We start from the raw sequence: 24176 nt of genomic DNA, 5'->3' as shown, positions 1-24176 counted from the left end.
AGTGGCATTATAACCATGCTATTGCTTTTGTTGTTTAATGATACCTCTCAGCTGGTTTTAGATCTACTGCTCTTACTTGTGCCCTGTTAAACAGCTTTGGGTTTAGAGGATTAAAATGTCCTTGAATATTGCCAAAGAACTTCGACCATACTGTGAAATTTCATGAAGGTACTCTGCTTTTTGGCAGGGGCTGAAAACACTCCTAAGAATTAGTCAAATGAAAATCCTGTAAATTAATTATGTTTCTACAGTCCAGTATCTTCCTTCCTCTATGGGGCTTGGCAGCAGGAGCTGCACCACACCTTGACAGTGTTTATTAGTATTGCATATTCTAGAAGTAGATAATAATGGGAAAAACTTGCTTTTCTTCTGCTTTTTTTAGAAAGTAAGTTTTTTGCTCTTATGACTGCTGTGAAAAGCAAGGAAGTGTAACATTAGTGAGCCAGACAAAAAACAAGAATTATATGCTTTTTTACTTAACACTATGATTTTATGTAGGTCTCCTAATCTTCGAGGGTTTTGCCATGGCAGGCTGTCCTCATTAAGCCAGGTCTCAGGCACTAACCTCTCAAAGTCAGTATCTCAGGTCCATTTATTCCTTCTCACACAGAATCTTTCCTCCTATGTGCAGAATGCCATGCTGATACCTTTACTTTCCCTGGCATAGCTATATGTATATTTTCTGATGCCAGGGTTTTGTAACAGAATTGGTATTTCCTTGGTAGCCATCAAATGTTCATGCAGCCAGCCAGGATACAGTAGAGATAAAGACATATTGGTCCCATACTGATAGCTAGCTGGCAGAGCTTTTTATACCTGTGTTGTATGCTAGCTCTGGTGGACAGATAAGCACCACACAGTCAGTCATTCAATCCCAGCCCCACTCAGTGGCATGGGGAAAGAGGAAAGGGAGAATAAAAGCAGGAAAACTTGGGGGTCAAGATAAAAAAAAACAACAACAAAATTGTTTAATAAGTGAAGGATAAAGTGGAAGGGAAAAAAACCCACAAGTGACGTAAATGCAATCACTCACCACAAGATGTGGTTAGACTGCTGTTCAGCCAGTCACCAGGCAAATGCTGGCTAACCCCCTGAAGTCCTCTCTTTTCCCTTTTATTCCTGAGCATGACACCATATAGTGTAATGTACCTCTGGCTAGTTCAAGTCATCTGACTGGCTATGTCACCTCCCAGCCTACTGCACATTTCCTTATCTATTCACTGGGTGGTTGAGGAGAGTGAAAACCAGAAGGCCTTGGTGCTGTGCAAACACTGTTCAGTAAAGGTTACTATATTACTGTGCTATCAAGTACTGTTTTGCTCAAATATCTAAAGTACAGTGCCATAAGAGCTGCTTTTAGGAAAATTAACTTTATTCTAGCCAGGCCCAGTAAAACCTGACAGGTTAAAAAAAAACAACACACAAACCAAAATCACTCAACTACCATGAAAAAAATCCAAGAAACTAACCTGCTTGCTACTAGAATGTTGTTTCCGTCTACTGGGTAACTTAGCCATTTCCTCTTACCTTCTGTGTAATAAGAGGGAAAGTATCAAATGCTGTAAAAATGCTGATAATTGCCTATAAATACCATTTTTGTTTCTCCCATTAGAAGTACTTACATGTTGTAAGGATTTGCCCAAATTCCAGCCCCTGGTGCTGCTGTATCAATGCAAAGCACTGCACTAAAAGCAAAGCTAGACTGGCATTATGTGAAACAACTCTTCAGTTTCAAGGAAAAGCAAGTTGCAGTTCACCTTGTATAGACTACAGACAGGTAACATCAAGTACTGATGATCAGACTTTTAACTAACTTTTCAGTGAGACCATGGTGAAATAGTTGCATATGCAGATCATATTAAATAAGACTGGAATACTAAGGGGTCTAAGTCATGCTGTACACTTTAGATGGGAGAGTACCCAAAGGAAAAACAAATGTGAGCATCAGAGCATCCTCTCTGGGACATTTTGTTTTCACTTGTGTTTCACTGCCAAATGGCCTCTTCAGGAGACCTGCCAGTGTTACATCTCCCTGCCAGCAGCTGCCTATCTTTGGAGTTATGTCATCTTTCTCTTTCTGGAGGTTCTACAGGAGAGGAGAGATTCCTGCCTTGTTCAGCTATCGCAACCTACTACACATGGGTTTCTTTGCTATGGTCTTTTGCCAGGCATTTCACAGACTTTCATGCAAATGAGATCCAGGCTTTGAGAGAGGAAATTAAAACGTTAAGGGAGGCTGGGAGAATGCAGGAAAACCTCACCACTATAAGAATGCATGAGTCAAGTAAGGTGTAGCAATAATTAAACATTAAAAAGAAAGAAGCAGAACAAGTGTGGATTAGAGGTGCCTCCCAAATATGGCCTGGAACTAATGAGGCTTTTCTTTTTACCATCAGAGGAAATTTATTACATGTACTTCAAAGGCAGCTGACTTAGTGAGCAGGGGAGGTGGGTCAGAGACACATCCTTTCCAGTGATGCTCAGTGAAAAAGCAGAGGCATTCATAATGGAAAGGCTGAACTGCCTATGAAAATAATAACCCATGACTTGGGAAAAATTTAAGGAGAGGATTAAACCTTAAAATAAAAAGAGATGGAAGGGAGGAATGGCATTGAAAATAAAAATGGAATCCTGTAGTTATTTCACAGCTACAAAAAGTGCATGTTGATGCCACACATGCTTCATTTTGTGGGTATCTAGACCTGTGATACATGGGGCTGTTAAAATTCCTCTATTCTCTTCAGCTGAGGTAGCCCAATTGAATGCTAACAGTACTGAAAGCAGGGTAAAATGCACCCTGAATACCAGTGTAGGTGTCATTAAATTGAGAGCTATTGCATACACCACCGAATCAGAAATGTTACAAGGAGATCTAGAGGGATAAGACTGAAGGTAAAACCACAAGTAAATAAGTTTGAGGAATAGAAACCAATAAGGAGCAACAATGAACGGGGTGGAAACTGGTGCAAAGCAGCATATTAGAAAATAAAGAAGGAGAGCTATGATCTCTTGTGCCATACGCAGGAACTGAGAGACAGGAACTGCTTGATTCTCATCTCACTTGTGAGGCTCCCTGGCACTGAGCCCCTGCTTGAGTTAGATCCTCTGTCCTCTAATGATGAGTCTTGCTTGAGCTTTAAGTGATGTGATAAGAAAAAGCTCTGGTCAGTGCTGACAGTAGACAGGCACAGCAGAGCACCTATGCTGGATATCTAAAACACCCTAGTAAAAGTGCTGTACAGCCAGAAAAATCTAGCTATTTTTCTTGTCACCCTGTAGCTAGGACTTGTGACTCACAAGGAATCATATCAGTTTGGCAAGTAATTATCAATTGATACTTCAATGGCATTTTAAGGAAAGGGCTGTGCAGCTATAACATGGGCTATAGCGTATGGAATAAACAAAGGAGTCCCTTAAACTAGAGCTCAGGCATCAAGAGACAAACCCCATGCTATTTGGACCTAAATGAAAGCTAACACATCTTCTCTTTTTTCATCACCATATATTTTCATATATTTCACAGCTTCTGGAAGTTTGATTCCATAATTTTAAATAGAATTTTAATAGAGAGTTTCACAGCTTTTTATTTTTTCCATAAAAAAACCCAGCACAACCTTATTTGGATCAACTGTTTTCTTGGTTTCATGTTGAACAGAGATGGTAAGATTACTCCTGGGAAACCACTACTACTCACTGAAATCTGCTGTCTTAGAAAGCCCCCACAAAGTGCATCTCATGTATGCACTGTTTTTTAATTAAAAGCAGGATTCACAGATCATTTTCATCAATGGAGTTACTCTGGATGCAGTCTGTGGTAAACAAGACAAGGATCTTGGCCTAATTTCATACATTTCTTAAGATTTCCATTAGTAACACTGGGGTTTTAGTGAAAAACCTTATTGGGGAAAAATGTTTGTTTTTTAGTACATTAATCCTACACAATTACATTAAAACTTTTGGTGAGATCTCAGGAGAAATGTTTACAATGTCCTGCTGTCTCAATATACTTCTTCACCAATAGCACTAGAATAGATGAAGAAACTCTGCAACAACCCTAACATATAATTGAAAAACTAGTTTCAGTTTGTGTATATTCTAAGTCTCTAAGTCTAAGCATGATTCAGCCACACCTGTTTTTCCTCATAAGTATCATTAGTACTAATTACTTACAACTTCACTTATGGCAAATGCTGGATGATATTAAATTGTTTTCAATATATTGCTGAGAGATTCTAATTCCACTTGCAAGGCAGGAAATGGGCACTGACAATTGGTAAAGGTGCTTCAAGCTTTTGGGTTAATAATACAATTGTGATACGACTTTATCCTGATTCATCTGGAAGAGTTTGCCTACTCTTTGCCCTTTGACAACAGACCCACTATGAACAAGGAAGGCATCTAAGCTACAAAGCTTCATCTAAGCTAAAAAGCTCATGTTTTGCCTGACAGCTAGGCCAGACAGAGGCAGTTTTTGGAGACTAGAACAAAAAGTACTAGCTATTTTAGATGTCTTAAGAAGTACATCCTCAGTGCATTTTTGCAGAGGTGGACATGTAAGCCTGACATCTTTTTTTTCCCCAAAAACCTCTCAGCCTAAAATCACAGTTATCCTGTCTTTGCTTTGAACTCCAGTTGCAACTTTCTTCAGAGTTTATCATTGCTTTTTCAAGCACTGGTCACAGAGGGATGAAAATAATCAAAGGTGCTCTCCAGGTCACAACACACTTTCCAGAGATTTCTAACCCAATCTTAAATTCTTAATTTTGATAATCTGGAGACCTTACATATTGTTAGTGAAATGATTAAACATCTTCCTCTTCTACCAAGGGATAAATTAAGACTAATCATAGCTCGGGATCTCTAAAATCAAATTACTTCTACTTTAGATTCTGCCTTCCAAGCTTCATCCCAAGAAATTAGCATTCCCATCTGCCTTCAATGTGAAAGTCAGAGCTACATAGCAAGGTACACCAGAGCAATATATTTCAACAGTTAGTCCAAGCCCCACTCCAGTGATGGCTTGGTGTTCATTAGTATACAGGATCTGTTCATGACTGAATCATCCAGCAGAGCAAATCTGATATATAATCAAATGTGGGCACAGAATGACATTTTTATTGCATTAGTAAGAACACATGATTTGGAGTTTACGCTGACTTTAAGCTTACTATGGAAAGACAGATGGTATCTGATCCAGGGTAAGGTTTCTCAGAATAGTTAATCCATTAATATTTTGGAACAGAAATGAACCAGTGAATTTATACTAGAATAACACTTAGTGGTAGATGTCGGTGACATTTCGATCTATTTCCAAGATCTCCAGTTTTTTATTTACCCAATCACTAAACACCATACTTCACCAATAAGTCTCTGTTCCTCATAATATGCCTTTCAGGGAAAGGTTAACTGCAGATCACCAGTTCAGGGAAGAGTGTGTTCCAGCAAGGAACTGCAGAAGGATCTCAGGTATAGACTGTTAATGTTTTCAATGCTCTGTAGAAAACACACAATGATGGGAAGATGGGACAAAGGTTGTAAACCATAAGAAAGGTGAAAAACAAGTAAGTTCAAATATTTGTTTCACATCTGCAATGACAAAACAGCCTTGAATGAACCATTGCCACTGAAACACATTGAAGAGTAGTGCTTGCTGCCCAATGATGGTTTTATGTTCTATGTTGCCAGTATACTGAGACTCCCAGGGGAATACAGGGGTTTAGGATAACTTCTCCTTTGTTACAGGGCTGGCAAGGAATGTATTGCAACCTGCAGCTCTTCCTTATCTTTGCTTCAATTTAAAGGCAAATCTGCACAAATTCTCTCTCTGCACAGGTACATATTCCGGACCTAGAGCCATCCCTGACATGCTCCCTGGGACTGCCATCTTGCCTCGGTAGCTGAGCTCACTTCAAACAGCAATCTCAGTTAAGTAAGACAGGAAAGAAAAAATGAATCAGTAGTGAAACTGAAGGAAGGATTATTGGCTGATAAGTAGGGCTCTGTTAAAAATGAAGCTCATATAAGGGGCAACAGCTGCCTTAGCATTAGTACTGGGTAAGGCAGAAGCAATTTTAAAAAGCTCAGACTATGTCTATTATTTGGTTTGACGTAATTGCATTTTACAAGAACTCACAAATGCTTATGTTCTCCTCAACAGTGAGTTTTCTAATTATTAAACAAGTGCAAAAGAGGGCAGCTCTGAGCATCTGCACATAGCCCAGCTCTTGAGAAAATTAAGATCTTCTAATCCAGACATAAAATCCAACTATGAAGCCCAGAGTTTACAGCAAGACTGTTGAAAAAAAAATAAAATAAGGTGATGGCAGCCTGTTCTGCATTAGAGGCAGAAGAACTGTTCAGAGAATGGATTTGTACTGAGTGTAGCTACTTAGTAAGATTAATGAGTAGAAATCACATCGCATGGTGGTCAGTCTTCAGTAATTTAATTGAAATAAGAGCTAATTTCAAGGTGATATAGAAGTCCCTCTGAAGTTTTTTTTCATGGAGCAGAAGCCAACATATTTTCAGGATGTAATGGAAAAGGATCCTAGCTGGGAGCTTTTATGTTCTTCAAAACATCCATATCAGTAATGAAAAGTTTTTCCATCATTGATGCAACTGATTACAGGAAACTGATAAACTTGTGTACCATAAAAATACTGATCAATAAAAATTTCCACAGCTGACTGGCTATACTTGTCGATCCTCTTTCCAAGTAAGTTGCATGGCTTATGATAAAATTATTAACCTGTAACAGTGTACTCTGTACTACAGTGGTTTGCTGGGACACAGCAAATGCTCTGCAAGTGGTCCATAATTTCAACACTCCAGAACTCCAACAATCCACTGCTTTAGGAGAGCCAAATAACAAGTAGATGGAGTTGCAGATTTGTGGAAGGAAAAGCTCTATTGCCATTCGAACCCAAGAGACAATGCAAGAGCAGAGCAGTTAAAGATAACACTCAAAGAGAGGCAAAGTCCTGAATATAGACAAATAAAAAAAAAAAGTAGGGTTTGCCAAGTCACAACCCTGAAGCTCACAGGCCATCAGCATGCAGCTGGAGCCAGCTCTCAGCACGAAGCAGTGCTTTAGTAGACTGCTGCCTCATTCCACAGTTCTCACTTCAGCCTCTGAATAGTCTCAAGGACCAGCCCCATGCAGAGAACATTAAAGTAGTCCTGTCTTTTGGTAACTATGACTATCATGACAAGTTGGTTTTTTTACACTAATTCCCAGGTACATCATGTAAACCCTAAACTGTTTTGTTGTGCTCTTGTTTGAGTAATTACTCATATGGAGTGATTAGCTCAATACTTTTGATCTCCAAGTTAAGCAAAGGATACTTGAACACCTTCTCTGTTCTCAGTCAACCATGACCCCATATTTCCTTCCTGCATTTAAGTACATGCTTTTTTGTTGTTTATTACGTCATTCTGACACCTTCTGGAACTCCTGTAGTGTAGTGCCATAGACCTGCAAAAAGGCCAGTGTTAAAGACACTATGTGTAAAAGAAAAAAAAAAGCTCCTCATAAAAACTGTCACCACAACAGCATGTTTCTATGGTAATACAGGACTACTTTGGGTTGTTATGGCAACTAAACCTTTAAAAGCAATAGAATAAAACCAAAGCCAAAAATCACAAGAATAGAGCTTCATCACTGCTCTTCTCAATTTCATAAATCATTCTTAGCCTTCCTACCCCAAACAAAGACTAAATTGGGAGTTACAATGATCAAAAGTCTTCAGGAAGAGGAAGAAAACCACTTTGTTTCAAGGCAATAGGTGTGCAGAACCTTCTTACCACTCTTTTTTGGAAACAGGGACTAGAAGTTCTGGTCCGCAAGCAGAGCAAAACAAAAAAAAAGTGGTGACAATGACAGTAGGACTAATTGCAGAGAGTAGCCCAGTGGGGATGATATCTGGACTACCTACCTTGTGGGAGGGACAGGCCAAAATTACACGGAACTAAATTCTGGATTAGCTCCTTAAATGGTACTGTGTATTTAATTATTTCTTTGACAAGTTTTTTTCTTATGGTCAGATGCTGCTGCCAAGAAAATGCAGAAAATTTCTAGATCCATACACTTGCTTCTATATAGCTTCACAGAAACTTACTGCAAAAAGTAACATTTTAATCTAATCTCAGATAGGTTTCAAGATATATTATCTTCACTAACTTGGGATGGGTTGCCACTTCTCCCTTTTTCCTATTCTTTCTTTCCTGCTCAGTATCCTGCATACTCACTCCCACCTTCCAGCTCCACAGTTTTCTCATTTATCTACCAGTTATGTTCACTTCCTATTACTATGTTTGAAAGAATTGTATGACCATGGAATGGAACTGACAGTGTGCAAACATTCTCTTCTAATTCTGATGAGGTGCCTCAAAACTTGTACCCCAGCAGTGCATCCCTTTGCTGCACTGCTGACTCACTTCAGCCTTCATGCACGTCATACCTGGCTGAGGTCACCCAACTCTTCACTTGTGACCCATACCAGGGGTCTAGAGTTGAAAGGAGAGCATTACTCCTCTATTCACATCTTCTTTTAGTTAGACTATAAAAGAAGCTGTAAGTTCAAAGCAGGAATATTTATGTAAATCAGGAAATACAGGAGCTTCTTTGCTGATCTAAGTCAGAATCATCCAGTTCACTCCAATGTTTTGTAAAGCTAGTTCCTAACAGCCGAGATGTGCTCTCTCAGGATTTCAGGACTTCAGTGTAATACTACTCAGATCATCATTTCTTAGTAGTCTGGGAAAGTGCCTGAACCTTCTAATACTGTAAAACTTGGTGCCAATATGACTCTGAAGCAGGTTGGCAAAAAGCCTGTAGACAGTCTTACAGAATGCCACTAGGCACCTATGATAATCGTATCCTGAAGCAAGCAGGAAGAAAGTATTATTACTGTCTATTAAACATAACATATGCAGCACGACATGGTAATGCCAGGAATTAACGAAGTCAGGAGATCCTGAGCCAGTTTCAGAGGTGATGTGCATTTCATTAAGTTGCTGTGAGCATAAACTGGCAGACATTTTGTGTGCATGAGAGAAGACTGCTACCACTAGCATTGAGTCAGCCAAGGACAACTTTATATGAGAAGAAGTATGATGGCTCACTTCACTGTAGGGCTTCAGTCCTGCTCAAAGTTATGTGTTTCAGAAGTGCAGAAGCAATAAGCATGTGCTAGATCCTCATACCTGGGATGGTTCACAGTCTGGCTTATTTATCAACAGCATCACTGAACACTGTAACAGCTTACTTTCTCTACGTCTCCACCTCTGTTCCCATCAGACAAATTCTCTTGGTATGTCAAAACAGCACTTATTTGACAGCTCCTCCAGTCCCTAAGCAGACAGATAGACATTGCATCCTCAAACACAGACATAAGTAGCTTCAGGGTTTCACTTAGTTGTGCCAGTAGTCAATGGCCCTCAAGAAGCTGTTTTGCTGTTATGATCAGTCATAGCTCCAGAATGAATCCCAGAACCATGAGGACCAGAAGCAGCTGACACAGGGCTCACCTTGCACCCAAGCAGGAATAGCATCAGCTTGGATCTTGAGATCTTTTTAAGCATTCAAGCAGTGCAAAGGAAACATACATTGGCCTAGGTTTTCAACAGAAGATGTCAAATGTGCATCTCCTTTACTGATGTGAACTTGCACACCGCTTACAGGAGCTACGAATTTTGCAATTCAGGTCCTAATTCTTTCCAGGACCAGCCCTCGTGCAATGGAGGTTGTTACAGATCACCATACTTTACACTTAAGCTCAAATTATGAATTCTACGGTGACTAAATGCAGGAAATAAAATAAAAACACATAAAAGACGTTGCAAGACTTGGTCCTTGAGTTTTACTGTATGCTTATCAATCACCTTTTGGTATGTAACTGGAAGAGTTAGGTCTCGAAGCACAGAAAAGACTTCCTTGGAGGAAAGGATCAGCAAGAGTAAAGCTCCTTCATTTAATTTAACTGCTTGGCCCATGCTGAATGCAAGCAAAAGATTACTGCAAAGCACATGGAGTAGAGCAAGCTTGAAATTTAAGTAAAATAAAGACACTTGGGAGATGCAATAGGAAGCAGTTCCACTACAGACATACTCTTTCTTTTAGCTTGGGGGTTAAAATAAGGGGCTCAAGCATCCCTGGTTCTCTAGATTGCTTGGACAAAGGAAAACTCTTAGGTTTCTACTATTTCCATAGAATTGAACTGATTATTATTTCATTTACATGTCTAACTTTTAGGTCATGTAGCTGTAATAGTTTTGTGCTCATGGTGCATCTGTACACAGACTCAGTTCAGTTATGTAATAAATTGGTTTAATTTTGTTTTTTTCTCTTTCCCCTCTTCCCTGCTTCTGCAGAGAGCAAAACCATGCACTCATCCCACTGACGGGACAATCATGCCATTGACCTCTGGGCAACACATTCTACCTTCCAGCTTCAGCACGTGAGACAGATATTCCCTATGCCACTTTACCCTACGCAAACCCATATGCTGCCAAGAACAGTATTACAGACGTAATTTGCAGCATGAAACCAAAAAGGTGAAACCTCAGATGAGAGCTTTGTAATTGGAAATGGGTCCTTAAAGATACGGATTGCTAATGCAGAAAGAGGTAAGCTCAGTGGATATGCCTGGTTCAGAAGGGGAGAAAACAGAATATTAAGTTATTACAATGCATATCACAGAGAACTGGGAAAAGCATATGTGCTTGACAGATTGCATGTGATTGGAATGAGGGCCTCAGGCATGGAAACCTATCTATTACATATAATTCTTTCTTTAGTCCTAGTCATTTCAGTATCAAATCTTACAGCAAGCTTCATTTTTTAGGTGAATTACCCACGCGTTTCATGGGCTTGGCTTTTCACACATGCAGAGGTGAATCATTATTATTATACATTATTAATTGGACTGATGGACAGGTTGCCACTCCCTCCATATTCACTGCCTGCTCTTGCACTTACTCTGCTCTACTGTCACCTAGGGAACACAGAGTGACTGGCCAGACTGAGTAGTACATGGACATAGTTTATAGGCACCACCCAAGGAGACTAGCAGACATTAGAGTCTGTGGGTTTTTTTAAATAGCCTTCTGAAAAAACATATAATTAAGCAAGTTGTGAGTTGATGAGGCAGGGGTACCAAACATATTGAGGGGAGCATGTGTATAATTGCACAAGAAGGTGAACAGATTGCAGGAGAAAATCATCAACCCAAAACATTTATCAGTGGACAGCAACTCCTGACTGTTTTCCTCTTTTCATTTGGGATGGTGAGGTTATTTTTATTTTCCTCCTCAGTTTGTTTCTGCCCACTGTTCTCATAGGTTTTCATTTCAGCACAGCCTACTGGCATCCCATTCCCAGAAATGCACTCTTCCTTTGCCAAGAACAAAAACACAAAGCAGAAATGCTCCTTCCTCAGTGTTTGCCCTCTGGAAGCTGGATTTTCTAGCTTTTGGAAAGTCACAGCTTCTGCTAGTCAAGGGAGATGGGGATATGCACTTTGCTCCTCTGATGCATTCTGCCCAGATTTCTCAATAAATATTTGTGAGGAAATTAAAAAAGCTCTAGGTATATTCTCCATGGTTGGAGTACTTGAGATGAATAGAATTAAGTCCCTTTAAATCTTAAAGAAAGAGCTCAGAGGACAGAAGCTGTTTTGGGTGTTCAACACATCATAGCATCCAAGCCAAAAAGACAGCTGTGGAATGAGTGGCAGGGTAACAAAGACTGGAGAAAAATAATGCAGAAAAGCATTACATTCACATTGAGCAGGTAGAAAACAAATCCTCAAAATGTCAGTGTAGCCAAGAATATTTTGTTAGAAATCTAGTAGTATGTATTGTTTTTTTATTCTGAAAGCTCCAGTGGTGGAAACATAAGGTGACAAAAGAATATCAGCTTTCAGTTTTAATTACAACATTCTTAGTCCCTGTGGGAAAAAGCTTGAGAACATGACCAAAGGGTATCCCTTGGAAATCAAAACAGAAAAGTAAAGAACCCAAATCTTTTGTTTTATTTTGGAATTTACCCCTTTCTATGCATTGTTGGCCTTTCACCATTAAGCAAGTTGTGAGTTGATGAGGCAGGGGTACCAAACATATTGAGGGGAGCATGTGTATAATTGCACAAGAAGGTGAACAGATTGCAGGAGAAAATCATCAACCCAAAACATTTATCAGTGGACAGCAACTCCTGACTGTTTTCCTCTTTTCATTTGGGATGGTGAGGTTATTTTTATTTTCCTCCTCAGTTTGTTTCTGCCCACTGTTCTCATAGGTTTTCATTTCAGCACAGCCTACTGGCATCCCATTCCCAGAAATGCACTCTTCCTTTGCCAAGAACAAAAACACAAAGCAGAAATGCTCCTTCCTCAGTGTTTGCCCTCTGGAAGCTGGATTTTCTAGCTTTTGGAAAGTCACAGCTTCTGCTAGTCAAGGGAGATGGGGATATGCACTTTGCTCCTCTGATGCATTCTGCCCAGATTTCTCAATAAATATTTGTGAGGAAATTAAAAAAGCTCTAGGTATATTCTCCATGGTTGGAGTACTTGAGATGAATAGAATTAAGTGCCTTTAAATCTTAAAGAAAGAGCTCAGAGGACAGAAGCTGTTTTGGGTGTTCAACACATCATAGCATCCAAGCCAAAAAGACAGCTGTAGAATGAGTGGCAGGGTAACAAAGACTGGAGAAAAATAATGCAGAAAAGCATTACATTCACATTGAGCAGGTAGAAAACAAATCCTCAAAATGTCAGTGTAGCCAAGAATATTTTGTTAGAAATCTAGTAGTATGTATTGTTTTTTTATTCTGAAAGCTCCAGTGGTGGAAACATAAGGTGACAAAAGAATATCAGCTTTCAGTTTTAATTACAACATTCTTAGTCCCTGTGGGAAAAAGCTTGAGAACATGACCAAAGGGTATCCCTTGGAAATCAAAACAGAAAAGTAAAGAACCCAAATCTTTTGTTTTATTTTGGAATTTACCCCTTTCTATGCATTGTTGGCCTTTCACCTCTAAAAATTTCTGCCTGGTGACAGAAACAGACAAAGAAGCATTCATCTAAAATAGAACTACAGATGTTTCAGAAACTGCAGCCATTCTATTTTGGCAGCAATTCATAATCAGAATTTTCTGATTATATCTCTTGTCACATTAAACCCCATAAACTAGAATGTGCACACGCTGATCCATATGATAAACTCTCTCCTCTGGAGCTCATTTACTGAGATCAACTTCCTCACATACTGCCTCCTCGATAAAGGAATACCATGGCAAAGCAAACTGCAATTACAAATTTCTAAAAAGGGGGAAAAAAAGGACTTCCAGCTAGTCATCTTATCTGACAAGTGTGCAGAGACAGGAGTGTTTCCTTAGACCCACAAAATCACTAAGTCCCATCTCTTTGCTTGATTTCCTCCTAATTAATATCAGCAAAATTAACCTGCAATCACAGTTAAAAACTTGTATCTTTTCTGAATATCCTAAATCCTTACTTTGTTTGGCTCTTCACCAAGATAAACTGGAATTCAATGTTCACTCCTGTAGTTTCACACAAAGGTGACAAACATCGTGAAGACAGAGGAGCATGACACACCCCAACATTTCCCTTAGCTATAGCTAAGAAACTGTATTCTTCACCAAGGAAGCTTCAAAGTTGCTGCAGTAGAAAGAAGAAAACAACATGATATAACAATCAGGAATAGAGAATCTTAAGCAGATAGTCTCCACAGGGACATTTTCAAAGAGAAAATGTAATTCATTTGTGGAATAACCCTAGGATGAGCTATGTACTGCAGCCTGACCAATTAACACTTACATAGAAGTCTTTCACAAACTAACAGATGTTCCTTTTATGAGCAAAGACAAGTGGCATTCGGCCTTTTTAGACACCTATAAAAACTCAGATAATTTTAAGCTGTTTTTATAGCTGCCTGACAGTTTTATTAACGCACTCTGCTACAATGTGATCCTGTTTCCTTCACAAAAAGACTGACTCATACCATAGATTTTTACACACAGTAATTAAGGTGCATGTTCCTAATACCTTCCTCTTGATTAGTAAGAAAAGAAAGTCTATTGTACTGACCAGAAGGAACAGAAAGATCTCTGTGGGATTTAATACAAACAGTGTGTCAGCCCACAGAGATCCTGTCTCAAAATGATCTGTAGAAGCTTTAATGATTTACTCAGTGTAAACTGACAGACTGAACTACAGAACCTACCCAGAATCAATTTTGTGGTTCAAACTCTGGCTTCAGCAATAGGTGACAATAAATTTTAGATTTTAATCTTGGCAACAAGGGAATATTTTACATCATCATCAGAAGAGCATACCTATAAAGTGCAATCTTTGTAGAAGAGCCTAGGTCTATGACAGGTATAGTTTATTAAAGCGAGGCTGCACTGATGGAGGCAAATTCAGGGAAATTTATACAGCACCTGCCTACTCTGCCTGACTCTCACTGGTGCCATCAGCATCTCACTTTCTGCCACATTAAATGCACACACAAAGAAAAGTTATGCATACATCTGATATTACAAATGTATGCATAATAGTTCTTGTAACAGTATCATTACTAAACCACCTACACAAGATGTTGAATTTTATGATGGTTGTGATTTTTTTTTTTTTGTTTGCTCTTTTTCCTGAAGAAGCTGCAAAAATAGCACGAACCTAGATTGTGACCTCAGGCATTCTGCAGAGCAATATGCCAAAGCTCCCACATACCAAATGTTTGCAAATTTTAAGTTTGGGATTGACTATGTGCCAATCTCTCTTCAGCTGTGGGCACTTGATCCTGCACCAAAATCACTGTTGACCTTTTCTGATATTTATTATGTCAGTATGGATTTTTATCATTGTTTGAGCTCCTGACACAAAGCAAACAGCTGCTATAGCATGTTTTTATTCATGCAAAGTATGAATATGGTAATCTTAGTCTTCCTATTAAGCTTGTCATTTCTCCTTCTTGGATGCTTGGTTAATGGAGGTAGGTGATTCTGCCTTATTGCCTTCATCAGCTTTCCAGGGAAGATTTACTTGCACAGATGAACACTAATTGTAGCTTATATTCTCTGGATGACTTAAGCTACAAGTAGAATTATTTGAAATACACTACTTACGTACTATCCCATCTCTATGGTTTTAAAGTACTTAAAATATTTATCACATCAGCTAGCTGGATTGTCAATACTGCCTTGGAGTTACATGTTACATTACAAATACTGTAATGCCTTTAGATGTGGTATTCAACTTAACACAGAGTCCCTTACACTGACCAGGGATTATTCAAGCCTCATTTGTGGGTCTCAGCTGTGACCCATACATACTAATGGCCTAAGGAACCAGGCAGACACAAGAATTGTCACCTGACACTAGGTAAAGCAGAAAGATTGTCTCTTGCTATGTATACATACAGAACCCAGCACAAAGAGGCTGTGATCCAGACTGGAATTCCAACCTGGAACACAAATAATTATGATTACTCTTACAGTTAGGTCCCAAATACCATTTACAACGAGTGCTCTTGAGAATCGATACTTAACAAGTGGTTAAAGTAAAAATCAGAAGTTTTGAAAAAAGAACCCACATTTAAATATCAAGAGTTTAGGTGAGCGAGAATAAAAACAATTAGCTGATGTGGCCTTTAAAAGAACTTTAAGACTAATGGCAGAAAGTATAGCTTTGGACTGGTTATTTTCTCAGAAGAATTCACACAATTTCTATGATAAAAGCATATTGGTTACACTAATCCTTGCTGTCTGGAACAGTTTGCAGCACTTCAGCCAAGAATGCAAGTGATCTACAGTCCCACTCTTCTGCCCTTAGGCTAGATGCTTGCTCAAGTTTAGAACTGTCGAAATCCAGTGAAAGATGAATAGAAAACATAATCAGTGCCAACTAAGTCACAGAAAACATGCATGACAGGTTATCTTCACCAGACTGGCTGCAGACTCAGACCTTTTAAGTCAATATTTTGGAAGTATATATGTATCTGTCCTAGAAAAAGAAACTGCTTATCTTTGGGAGAGCAAGAGAGAATAAGGCTAAAGCATAAATGTTCAAATACCAGCTGAAAAGCTGGGTCTAATTCTGGAAATTTAAGTTACTGGTTCCCAAAGACATAGTTATGCATAGAGACTGAAGCTTGCATATAAAAAGAATAATAATTATACAGTCCACAGTACCTGCTAGGAGAGATTTTTCAATGTTACATTGCTTGAGAGATACTGTTTCAGGCTAGCAGAGAGGTGTGAATTCCTCCTGAAGCCCAAGGTGGCCACTTCAAAGAAGAGATTTTCAAATAAAACCACATATGTACAGCCCTCATTTGTGCACTCAGTTACGGAATAGTTGGATTATTTATTGTAAGAGCATATGCAAAGAACTTATCAGAAAAGGGCAGAAGAGCAATTATTTACAAAGGAATCTTACTCTTTTTTTCCATCTACAGAGTGAATGTAATAGTAGCTTTATCATCTAAAATATTAAGCTACTATGTAAGAGTCTGATCTTTTCAGCAACTCTTAAGATGACAGGAAGAAGAATCTTTGTAGAACAAGGATACTAGGTATTGCAGGTGTTATTTAAAACACACTGTGAGAACAAATTGGACTTGGTTAAATGACAAGATCATCCTGAATCTGAGTTTCTTTCAAATGTGGTGTCCTAGAAAGAAAGAACCTGAGCTACTGGTCTCTCTTGATCACTATTTTTGTTTGGAAGAAAAGTCTTCCCAGGCACAGAAAGAATTGCAGACTTTAGGACCTTATCTATCTGTGTGGCTGTAAATTGGAAGAGGCTGTGTTGGACTGTCTTATCAGTTATTCTGCAGCAATCCACACAAGAAAGTTCTTGCCTTTCCTGCTCGGATGTGAAAAAAAAAATCTACTATTTGCTCAAACAAGATTCCTGTGCAAGCAGGTTTATAACGGTTACTTCTAGACAACAACTGGGTGTTCGAACATTGCTAGAAGGAGAGTCTGTGGTCCTAAAACTGCCCTCTAAGCTGGAGTTGGGTATGGTGGTAGGTTCCTTTGGAGAGTAGAACTTCCTGTCATAGGAGTTTTGCTTCTCTTTTGTTTAAGTAATGTTTCAACTAAGATTGTCCCTCCCATAAAAATTGTCATAAACTAATTGGGAATTCTGAGGGAGAAGCAAGAAGGGGGGGTTAAAATAGTAGTTAAAAACCAGAGCTTTTATAGGAATATTTGGGGCTAACTACATGAGACATACTTTGCATCTTTTGTAAGGCTGGTAGGAGAAATAAAAAGACACTGAGGACAAACTGAGAATCATCATATGATTAAAATAAATATTTTACAAAGCAGTAAAAAGGCAACAGTATCTTTCCAAATTAATTGCTCTTGCGTTCCAGGATGATCAAGTTTCATTGAGTCTTTGCTTAATGGAACTGCACCTAATGACACAGGCTGTAGAACAACCTCATTCACATAAGCTTACATTTCCTTCTCCTCAACATTTAAGATCTCTATTTTGGGCATAATTGCTTTCAAAGTTCTCTCCTACTCTGCTCAATTCATGGGACTATGGATCTGTCCCATTAATTCTTTCTTTGTGCATGACCATCTGGGAGATGAGCAGATGTAGACACTGACCAATTTATTGCCAGGATTAAAAGAATTGTGGAGAAGCAGGTGGTCAGCTGGAATTAAAAAGACAGACCAGACAACTTAAAAAATCATACATTTGGGAGTTGTGATATGTATGTTATGAGGGCTGGCAGTAGCACAGGAATTCTGTGTCTGTGTGTAAGTTAGAGCTTTTCACAGCTCTAACCAGCTGAAAAACTTTGCCTCATTGTATGGAGACTGACTTACACCCACTTTTTTACTCCCTGTAATTATCCTTCTCCATGTTTCTGTATTTCCTGTCTATACTTTTCTCAGTCTTAGGCCTGACTCTGCTCCATGTTCCTTTCTTTACAAGCAGTGTTTATCCTTGGTTTCCTTCTCCAGTAAAAAAAAAAGATATGAAGGGACCTTCACTGAAACTATGGCAGAAAATCTAAGCAAGGAGATGTTCCTCTTCATTGCTTCAATTAAGATTTTGCTATCTTTGACCATACGGTGGTCTGTGCCCAAGTTCGATTTATACACATTTCTTGACCTGCTACATGATGCTAATACACCATATTCAGTAAAATATTACAATTAATGGAACAGTAGCACACAATGAGACAGCACAATTAGCACAGCATTACTCCCTATGCACACATTTATGTAAATTATGGTTGTCAAGGTATATATTTATATGCATCTCAAGGTTCAGTGTAAGGAAAGACTTGGTGAAAAGGCACACAGAATACCTGAAGAGGAAGAAAAACTTTACATTACTTAATTAAGCAAGTTTGTGAATAGTTCAGTTAAGCAAGAAGGGGACTGCTTCTGGTCTGCTGATGGGACATCAATGTATTCAGAGAAGTGAAAGGAAACAAATGCCATGAGAACTAAGTGCTAGAGCTGAAGATAATAGTTCCTTCCCCTTGGCTGGGTACTGTGAAAGGTATAAAGGCCATGTGGATTTCAGCATGGGATAAGTACAGTAAATGTGCTCTTTTTTTCTGTTGTCTTTCTAACAGAGTGGTTTATTTTGGCTTCTGTAAAGAAATAGTTCTATTTGCTTAGGCTGATTTTGCTTGAGCTTAAGAGAGCTTGTAATATGCATCTAGGCAGGCTGTCAACCTCCAAACCAAGATACTGGAATACCTCTGCACTTACCAGCACTGCAATATATATTCTGAGGGCAAGAGGAGAACAACAGGGCATGTCTCTGACTCTGAAAAGCTGGCAACACTGGAGCCTGGGAGAATTAAATGGTTTTAGCAGTGTGTTAGCCAGGAAAGTGCCCTGGCTTGTCACAATGTAATGGGGAGCTTGTGATCATCTCCTTCAACAGCTACTCTGAAAGTGTCCTTTCTTGGTCAAACTACCAGGACTTTTTCAAGAATCTGTGGGAAATGGGCATAGGTAGAGAAAACTACTTTATCTGGATATTTCAAATCCAGAACCTTTTATCAACTCATTGAGAGAAGCAAGCAGTAACTCATTTCTATTCATGTGTATAAATCCATCCCCTTCATCCTCCTCGCTGGTCCAAGTATGAACCTACCTTCCTTCATTTTCAGTGGTAACATGGAAAAATTATACTGAAAGTGATAATCAGGTTTTATTAATAAGAAGTAATATAAAACAAGTTCTTCTAAGTATCAAATACCAACAGGTGCTTGGATGGTAAGTCACTACAGCATCCTCATAATTCTTTCTAATCTACTGTATTGTAAAGTTGTCCCAAATAATTAGACCAATAAATTGTATAGATACATAGATAATCAGCATTGTCAATCATTCTATATCAAATATTGTTGAGGAAAGAGCTCACGAATAGAACAATTACATTCAAACATCAAAGACTGAAAGGAGTGGAAACATAACAAATTCTCAGATAGCTCTTTTAGCCCTGTTGTGCTGTTTGCTTTACCCTTCTCCCTCCCCCACAAATATAGACAGTTAAAAAATTCATGAGAATACCTTTGAACTTGTGAAAGACGGCCCATAGCTCAGCAATGTCAGTGGCAAATGTTATGTCTGTGTCGAGGACAATGACTCGCTCAAGATTGGAAGGTAGAGTCTTAGTCAGGACCAACTTCATCAGCCCGTAAATCCCAGAGTAGTGTTTGTTGGGGATCCAAGACACTTCCGACTGACGGGAAATGGGAAGTGGGAAAAAGGAAGAAAAATAATCTTCATTAGAGAGGGAAACTCTTCCTGACACCAGTTTCTTCTTATAGTGGAAGATCTTTGAGTACCAGCAATACAACAACATAAAATGCCAGGTGGAAACAGTCATCTGCTTTTCAATTAACTTCAGAACCTGTAAAATATGCTAAAGTTTCTGAAAGATTGAAAATAAAAAAGTTCTTTGAGGCAACAGATTTACACAACATAATTAAAATTAGTTGAGCCTTTTCAATCTGGTATAGTCCTTTCTGAGACATCCATGTATCTTAATAAAATTGAACTATATTTTTAATCCAAAATTTCATGTGTATTGTACATTATTTTCATTTTCAAACCAAACAAAAACTTCTGTGTTTGCCATTCTCAGAATTTTCTGACTCTGTACTAGAAGTAACAAATGTAATTTTTTTCCTTTTATATCTTACAGATTTGGAGGTCAGAATTTTAAAAGACCAGTCATTTGGAACAATGGGCCAGAAAACTGCAAAAAAAATTAAAATGTTTCTTTCAAACTTTAATTCTCCTTAAGACTTTAACCTTCAATTTGTAACTAGTTACATCACACAGACATGCTCAAAATTGGAGAAAGTGAGTGAACATTTTTAGTCACATTTTTTGTCATATATTGAAGAGGCAATCCCAAGCTTTTACATTTCTTAAGTAAGGGCTAAAATAGCTTCTAAAATAACTTGGGAGATTCATTACTGGCCCTAGGATTTTCCACGAGCTACGCTGCATTTTCTTTCTATAAAACTCAAGCACTCAAATACTCAAAGTGGCTGCTGAAAGTAACATATAGAAGTTTTTGAAGAGTTCCTATTGCCCTGTCTGAAACACCTTGTTTAATGTTTTAAAGGGCATGCCCTACAATTCCCAGGTTTTAAGTTTTCCCCCAAGTCATGCTCCCATTAACTGCAACTAGTGTTTTGTCTGTAGGGGACCTGAGTGAGACAGATTTAAGGATTTGTCCTGGCACGTTATACTTCAGAGAAAGTAGGTAGAATCTAAGTGCATTCATAAAACTGAGGTGATTTATTCAGTTATTTAACTGTCTCATATCTATTCATGGGCATTGTAAAGTTCATTACGTGAAACAGCTTTTGGACAGAAGAGCTCATTTCCTCCAAAATCCTTGAAGAAAATCTACCCATAACAGAATGGGTTCCTAAACTTTATTTGGAAGTTGGTTGAAGAAGTGCTAATACAGTGGTTGAAGAAAGGCTAATAAAAGTTGCTTTAATGAAGTAACAAGGGCTCTGCTGATATAAGCTGGCCTGTTCTATTTCCTTCAGAAAGCCATACAACTTTCTTCTGTATTCTCAGGGTTCCTGTATCAGGGCAGAGCTTTTGGCCACTGCTAATTTCATTTAAAGACACAAGGCACTAAGAACAAACCCTTAAGGAGAAAGTCAATATTTTACGGGGAAAGGCAGGAAAATCAGGTTATTTTAAAACAAAACCAAAACAGATTGTGCAAACTGAAGTGTGGAGATTTGTTTAGGTTTTTTTGCTCTTTTTTTTGAAAGGCACATCATCTTGGCAATCCATTTTTATGTTCCTTTGTGTATATAATTCATGTGTAATCGCTTGCATATACAATCTGGCTGCCATTACCATCTACATAAGTCTATGTATTATTTACTTGTGCTGTGTATAGGATTTGCACTATAGAATACCAGAGGTAACATAAGCAAGGATTGCTAGCATTCTGCTATAAACAATTATGAAAAAAAATTAGAGAAGTAACACACAGCTTGGTTTAATTTATGAGTTTCAAGAGCCATCTATCCTATTTTGTTCTTTCTTTCTTGCTGTCTGCAATTTCTATACTGCTTAAAAGAGAAATCCAGTTTCTGCCTCCCAGATAGACGCTAATATTAAACCTCTACTTAAATAAAAATGAACCTCAGTGCTCCCCAGAAATATCTTCTATGCGTGTAGCAGATAATTTCAAATCCACACCCTCAAAGATCTAGTTATTTGTCGTCCTAGCTCTCTCATATGATGGTCCTAGGAAAGGACAACCACATCAAGGTGTCTGCAGAGTGTTTACCCCAAACTCTGCATATAATTCTGAACACTTGACATCCTTGTGCTAGACAATCCACGGAGATTATTTCTCTAGTCATACTAACATGGTAAGAGTTAAAGTAATTTGAAGTCTTGATCTTGCTTTTATTATTACCCATCCCTACGTTATTAATTTTGGATGGCATGCTTTTAATTTAGTTAGTTCAAATGCAATATTTCTCCAGAATAACTCATAATATGCTTATGCAAATAAACCTAATACAGCAGGAGTTCAGGTATCTCATGAATAGCCTGAGACAAGCAGAGAAGATAGAAAGTGGCTGGAAAAGTAAGTCACTTTCAAGGAGCCATTGCTTTCCTTGCTCTCAAGATTCCCAATTTCTAGCACCACTGACATGTATCAGTGCAGGGAGGAGATCCCTGCCTAGCTGTTCCTTTTGATCTGGCAAACAAAATGCAAAAGGACTCATTCCTAAAGCCTGAAAGGACCACTCTGGAAAATTAATGGAGCAGTGCAGTCCCTATTCCAAATGGTCCACCACAGCTGGCTAGCACGTGTTTGATCTGAGCATATGTTGAAGCTGGAACCGTCAACTGGTTCAATGTATTTCAAGTTTTCTCTCCTCTAATGCAGAGTTGTCTAAGACATAAACATGGGTCCTAATTAGTCCCCAGCATAATTCCTTCACGGCTTTACTGTTCATGAATAATGTAACAGTTCCAAATTCAGGCCAAGGAAAACTCCTTATGTCACACAACAGCACTGTAAAGGCTCACTCTCTGGGTATTACATATACAAAGAAATACAAACCATGGTTGAATAGGTGTTTGGTAGTTAAGTGGCAGTTTGAGACAATTAAGGCGGCTTAAGCACAAACTCTTGCAAAATTCTGCAGCCTACACGTTGCCTGCTTTGATGTGTCTGGTAATATTTAGCCATTTCATTTATCTAAATGTTGTCTAAATATTTTCTGTAAGGCTTAATACAATTTTTTCTCTAGCATAGTTAAAATGGCCCATATATGGAACATGTGTGAATAATCTGCTCATTTGCCTTACAAGCTAGATCAGAGTTGTCTTCAGAGAACAAATACTCCTAGAAGATATGGCAGGAACAGAAAAAAAGTATAGTTAGTAAAAGAGAAAAGTGAAATAAAATGGTGTGACAAACTTTGCCATTTGTATAACTCAGTTCTGCAGAAATAGCACACCTTGGATCTCTAGTGCTCAAGATCTTGATTTTTGTTCATGAGAGGAGAGTAAAGAAAGGTATTTAAATGGTGCTGACAGTGATTTTTTTTTTTAAGTAAACTAAGAGAAATATCTTCTCTCTAAAGATCTTTCATGAGAATCACCTTTATTCTTTCCATAATTGAAGACAGAAAATACACTAAATTATCTAAATTATTCAGTGTTTCTGACTATGAATACAGAAATTACATGCTCATGAGTCTGCATGCTGTACACAACTGATCACTCTGGTAAATGCCAGAGAAGTGGGAGCAACAGCCTCCATGTCCAGTGATACTTTACCAACCAAGCTGTCTTCCCTGTGCTCAAACTATCTCTGGGAAAAGTGGCTAAACCACAGTAGCTGTACACAGCCTAACAGCTTTCTCACAGTTGCTACCACTGCATAAATGCTCCCTAGACTTAGCAGAAGTGTCCTTTTCATGGAATATCATAGAATGGTTTGGGTTGGAAGGGACCTTCAGGATCATCTGGTTCCAATTCCCCTGCTATGGGCCGGGACAGGAGAGAAGTAGTCTAACATTAGCTTAAAATCAAACGTCCCAGATTCTATGACAGAGTGAGTGGAAAAGAGCTGCTCCTTCTCTGTGAATAAATCACACAGTGACTAAGTGACTACATTCCCAGGTACTTAGGTATTTTTATTCTTAAAAACACTCAAGTCTGGTTGCCCAGACTGAGATCAAAGAGCATAACTCTTCTACCAAGTCATGACAAATATATTCAGCCAGACTTTGATTCTTACACTGTACTTCTTTAGGGAACTGTAGTCATTATTGTTTTCCCTTAAGCATGCTATTTTTTCCTTAGAAATAGGTGATGGGGAAATTCGCCCAGGCTTCCCAGATGAACACTGATTGCTCTGTAAGTGTAAGGGGCAGGTGTCCTGAGCCTATTTGAAAGGGACGAAGACTTGGTCCTGCAGACTTAGCAGAGAGAAAATTTGGAAAACATTATCAACATAAACAAAATGACAGCAGGAACAGTGACTAACAAGAAAGAACAACTTATGGGTGCCTGTATCATGTCAGATCAAAATTCCATTGAGGTCAGTAGCCAGCCCCTGATAGTTAATGGTTGCAGGTGCCAACTGAAGAATAAAAAAACGCAGGGA

General features: G+C 38.6%; 1 protein-coding gene across 1 annotated transcript in view; it reads right to left on the bottom strand.

Moving 5' to 3' along the window:
* Positions 1 to 24176, bottom strand: part of LARGE (like-glycosyltransferase) — a 198577-nt gene that overhangs the window by 87185 nt on the left and 87216 nt on the right. Inside the window, exon 5 of the mRNA XM_010005777.1 lies at positions 19571 to 19742. Coding sequence (XP_010004079.1) covers positions 19571 to 19742 — 172 coding nt within the window. The remainder of the gene's footprint in view (positions 1 to 19570; positions 19743 to 24176) is intronic.

This window comes from Chaetura pelagica, unplaced genomic scaffold, assembly GCF_000747805.2.
Source record: "Chaetura pelagica isolate M959 unplaced genomic scaffold, ChaPel_1.0 scaffold79, whole genome shotgun sequence".
In the NCBI taxonomy this organism is placed as follows: domain Eukaryota; kingdom Metazoa; phylum Chordata; class Aves; order Apodiformes; family Apodidae; genus Chaetura; species Chaetura pelagica.
Note: the sequence above shows the minus strand (reverse complement) of the source record. Positions and strands in the feature narration are given on the sequence as shown.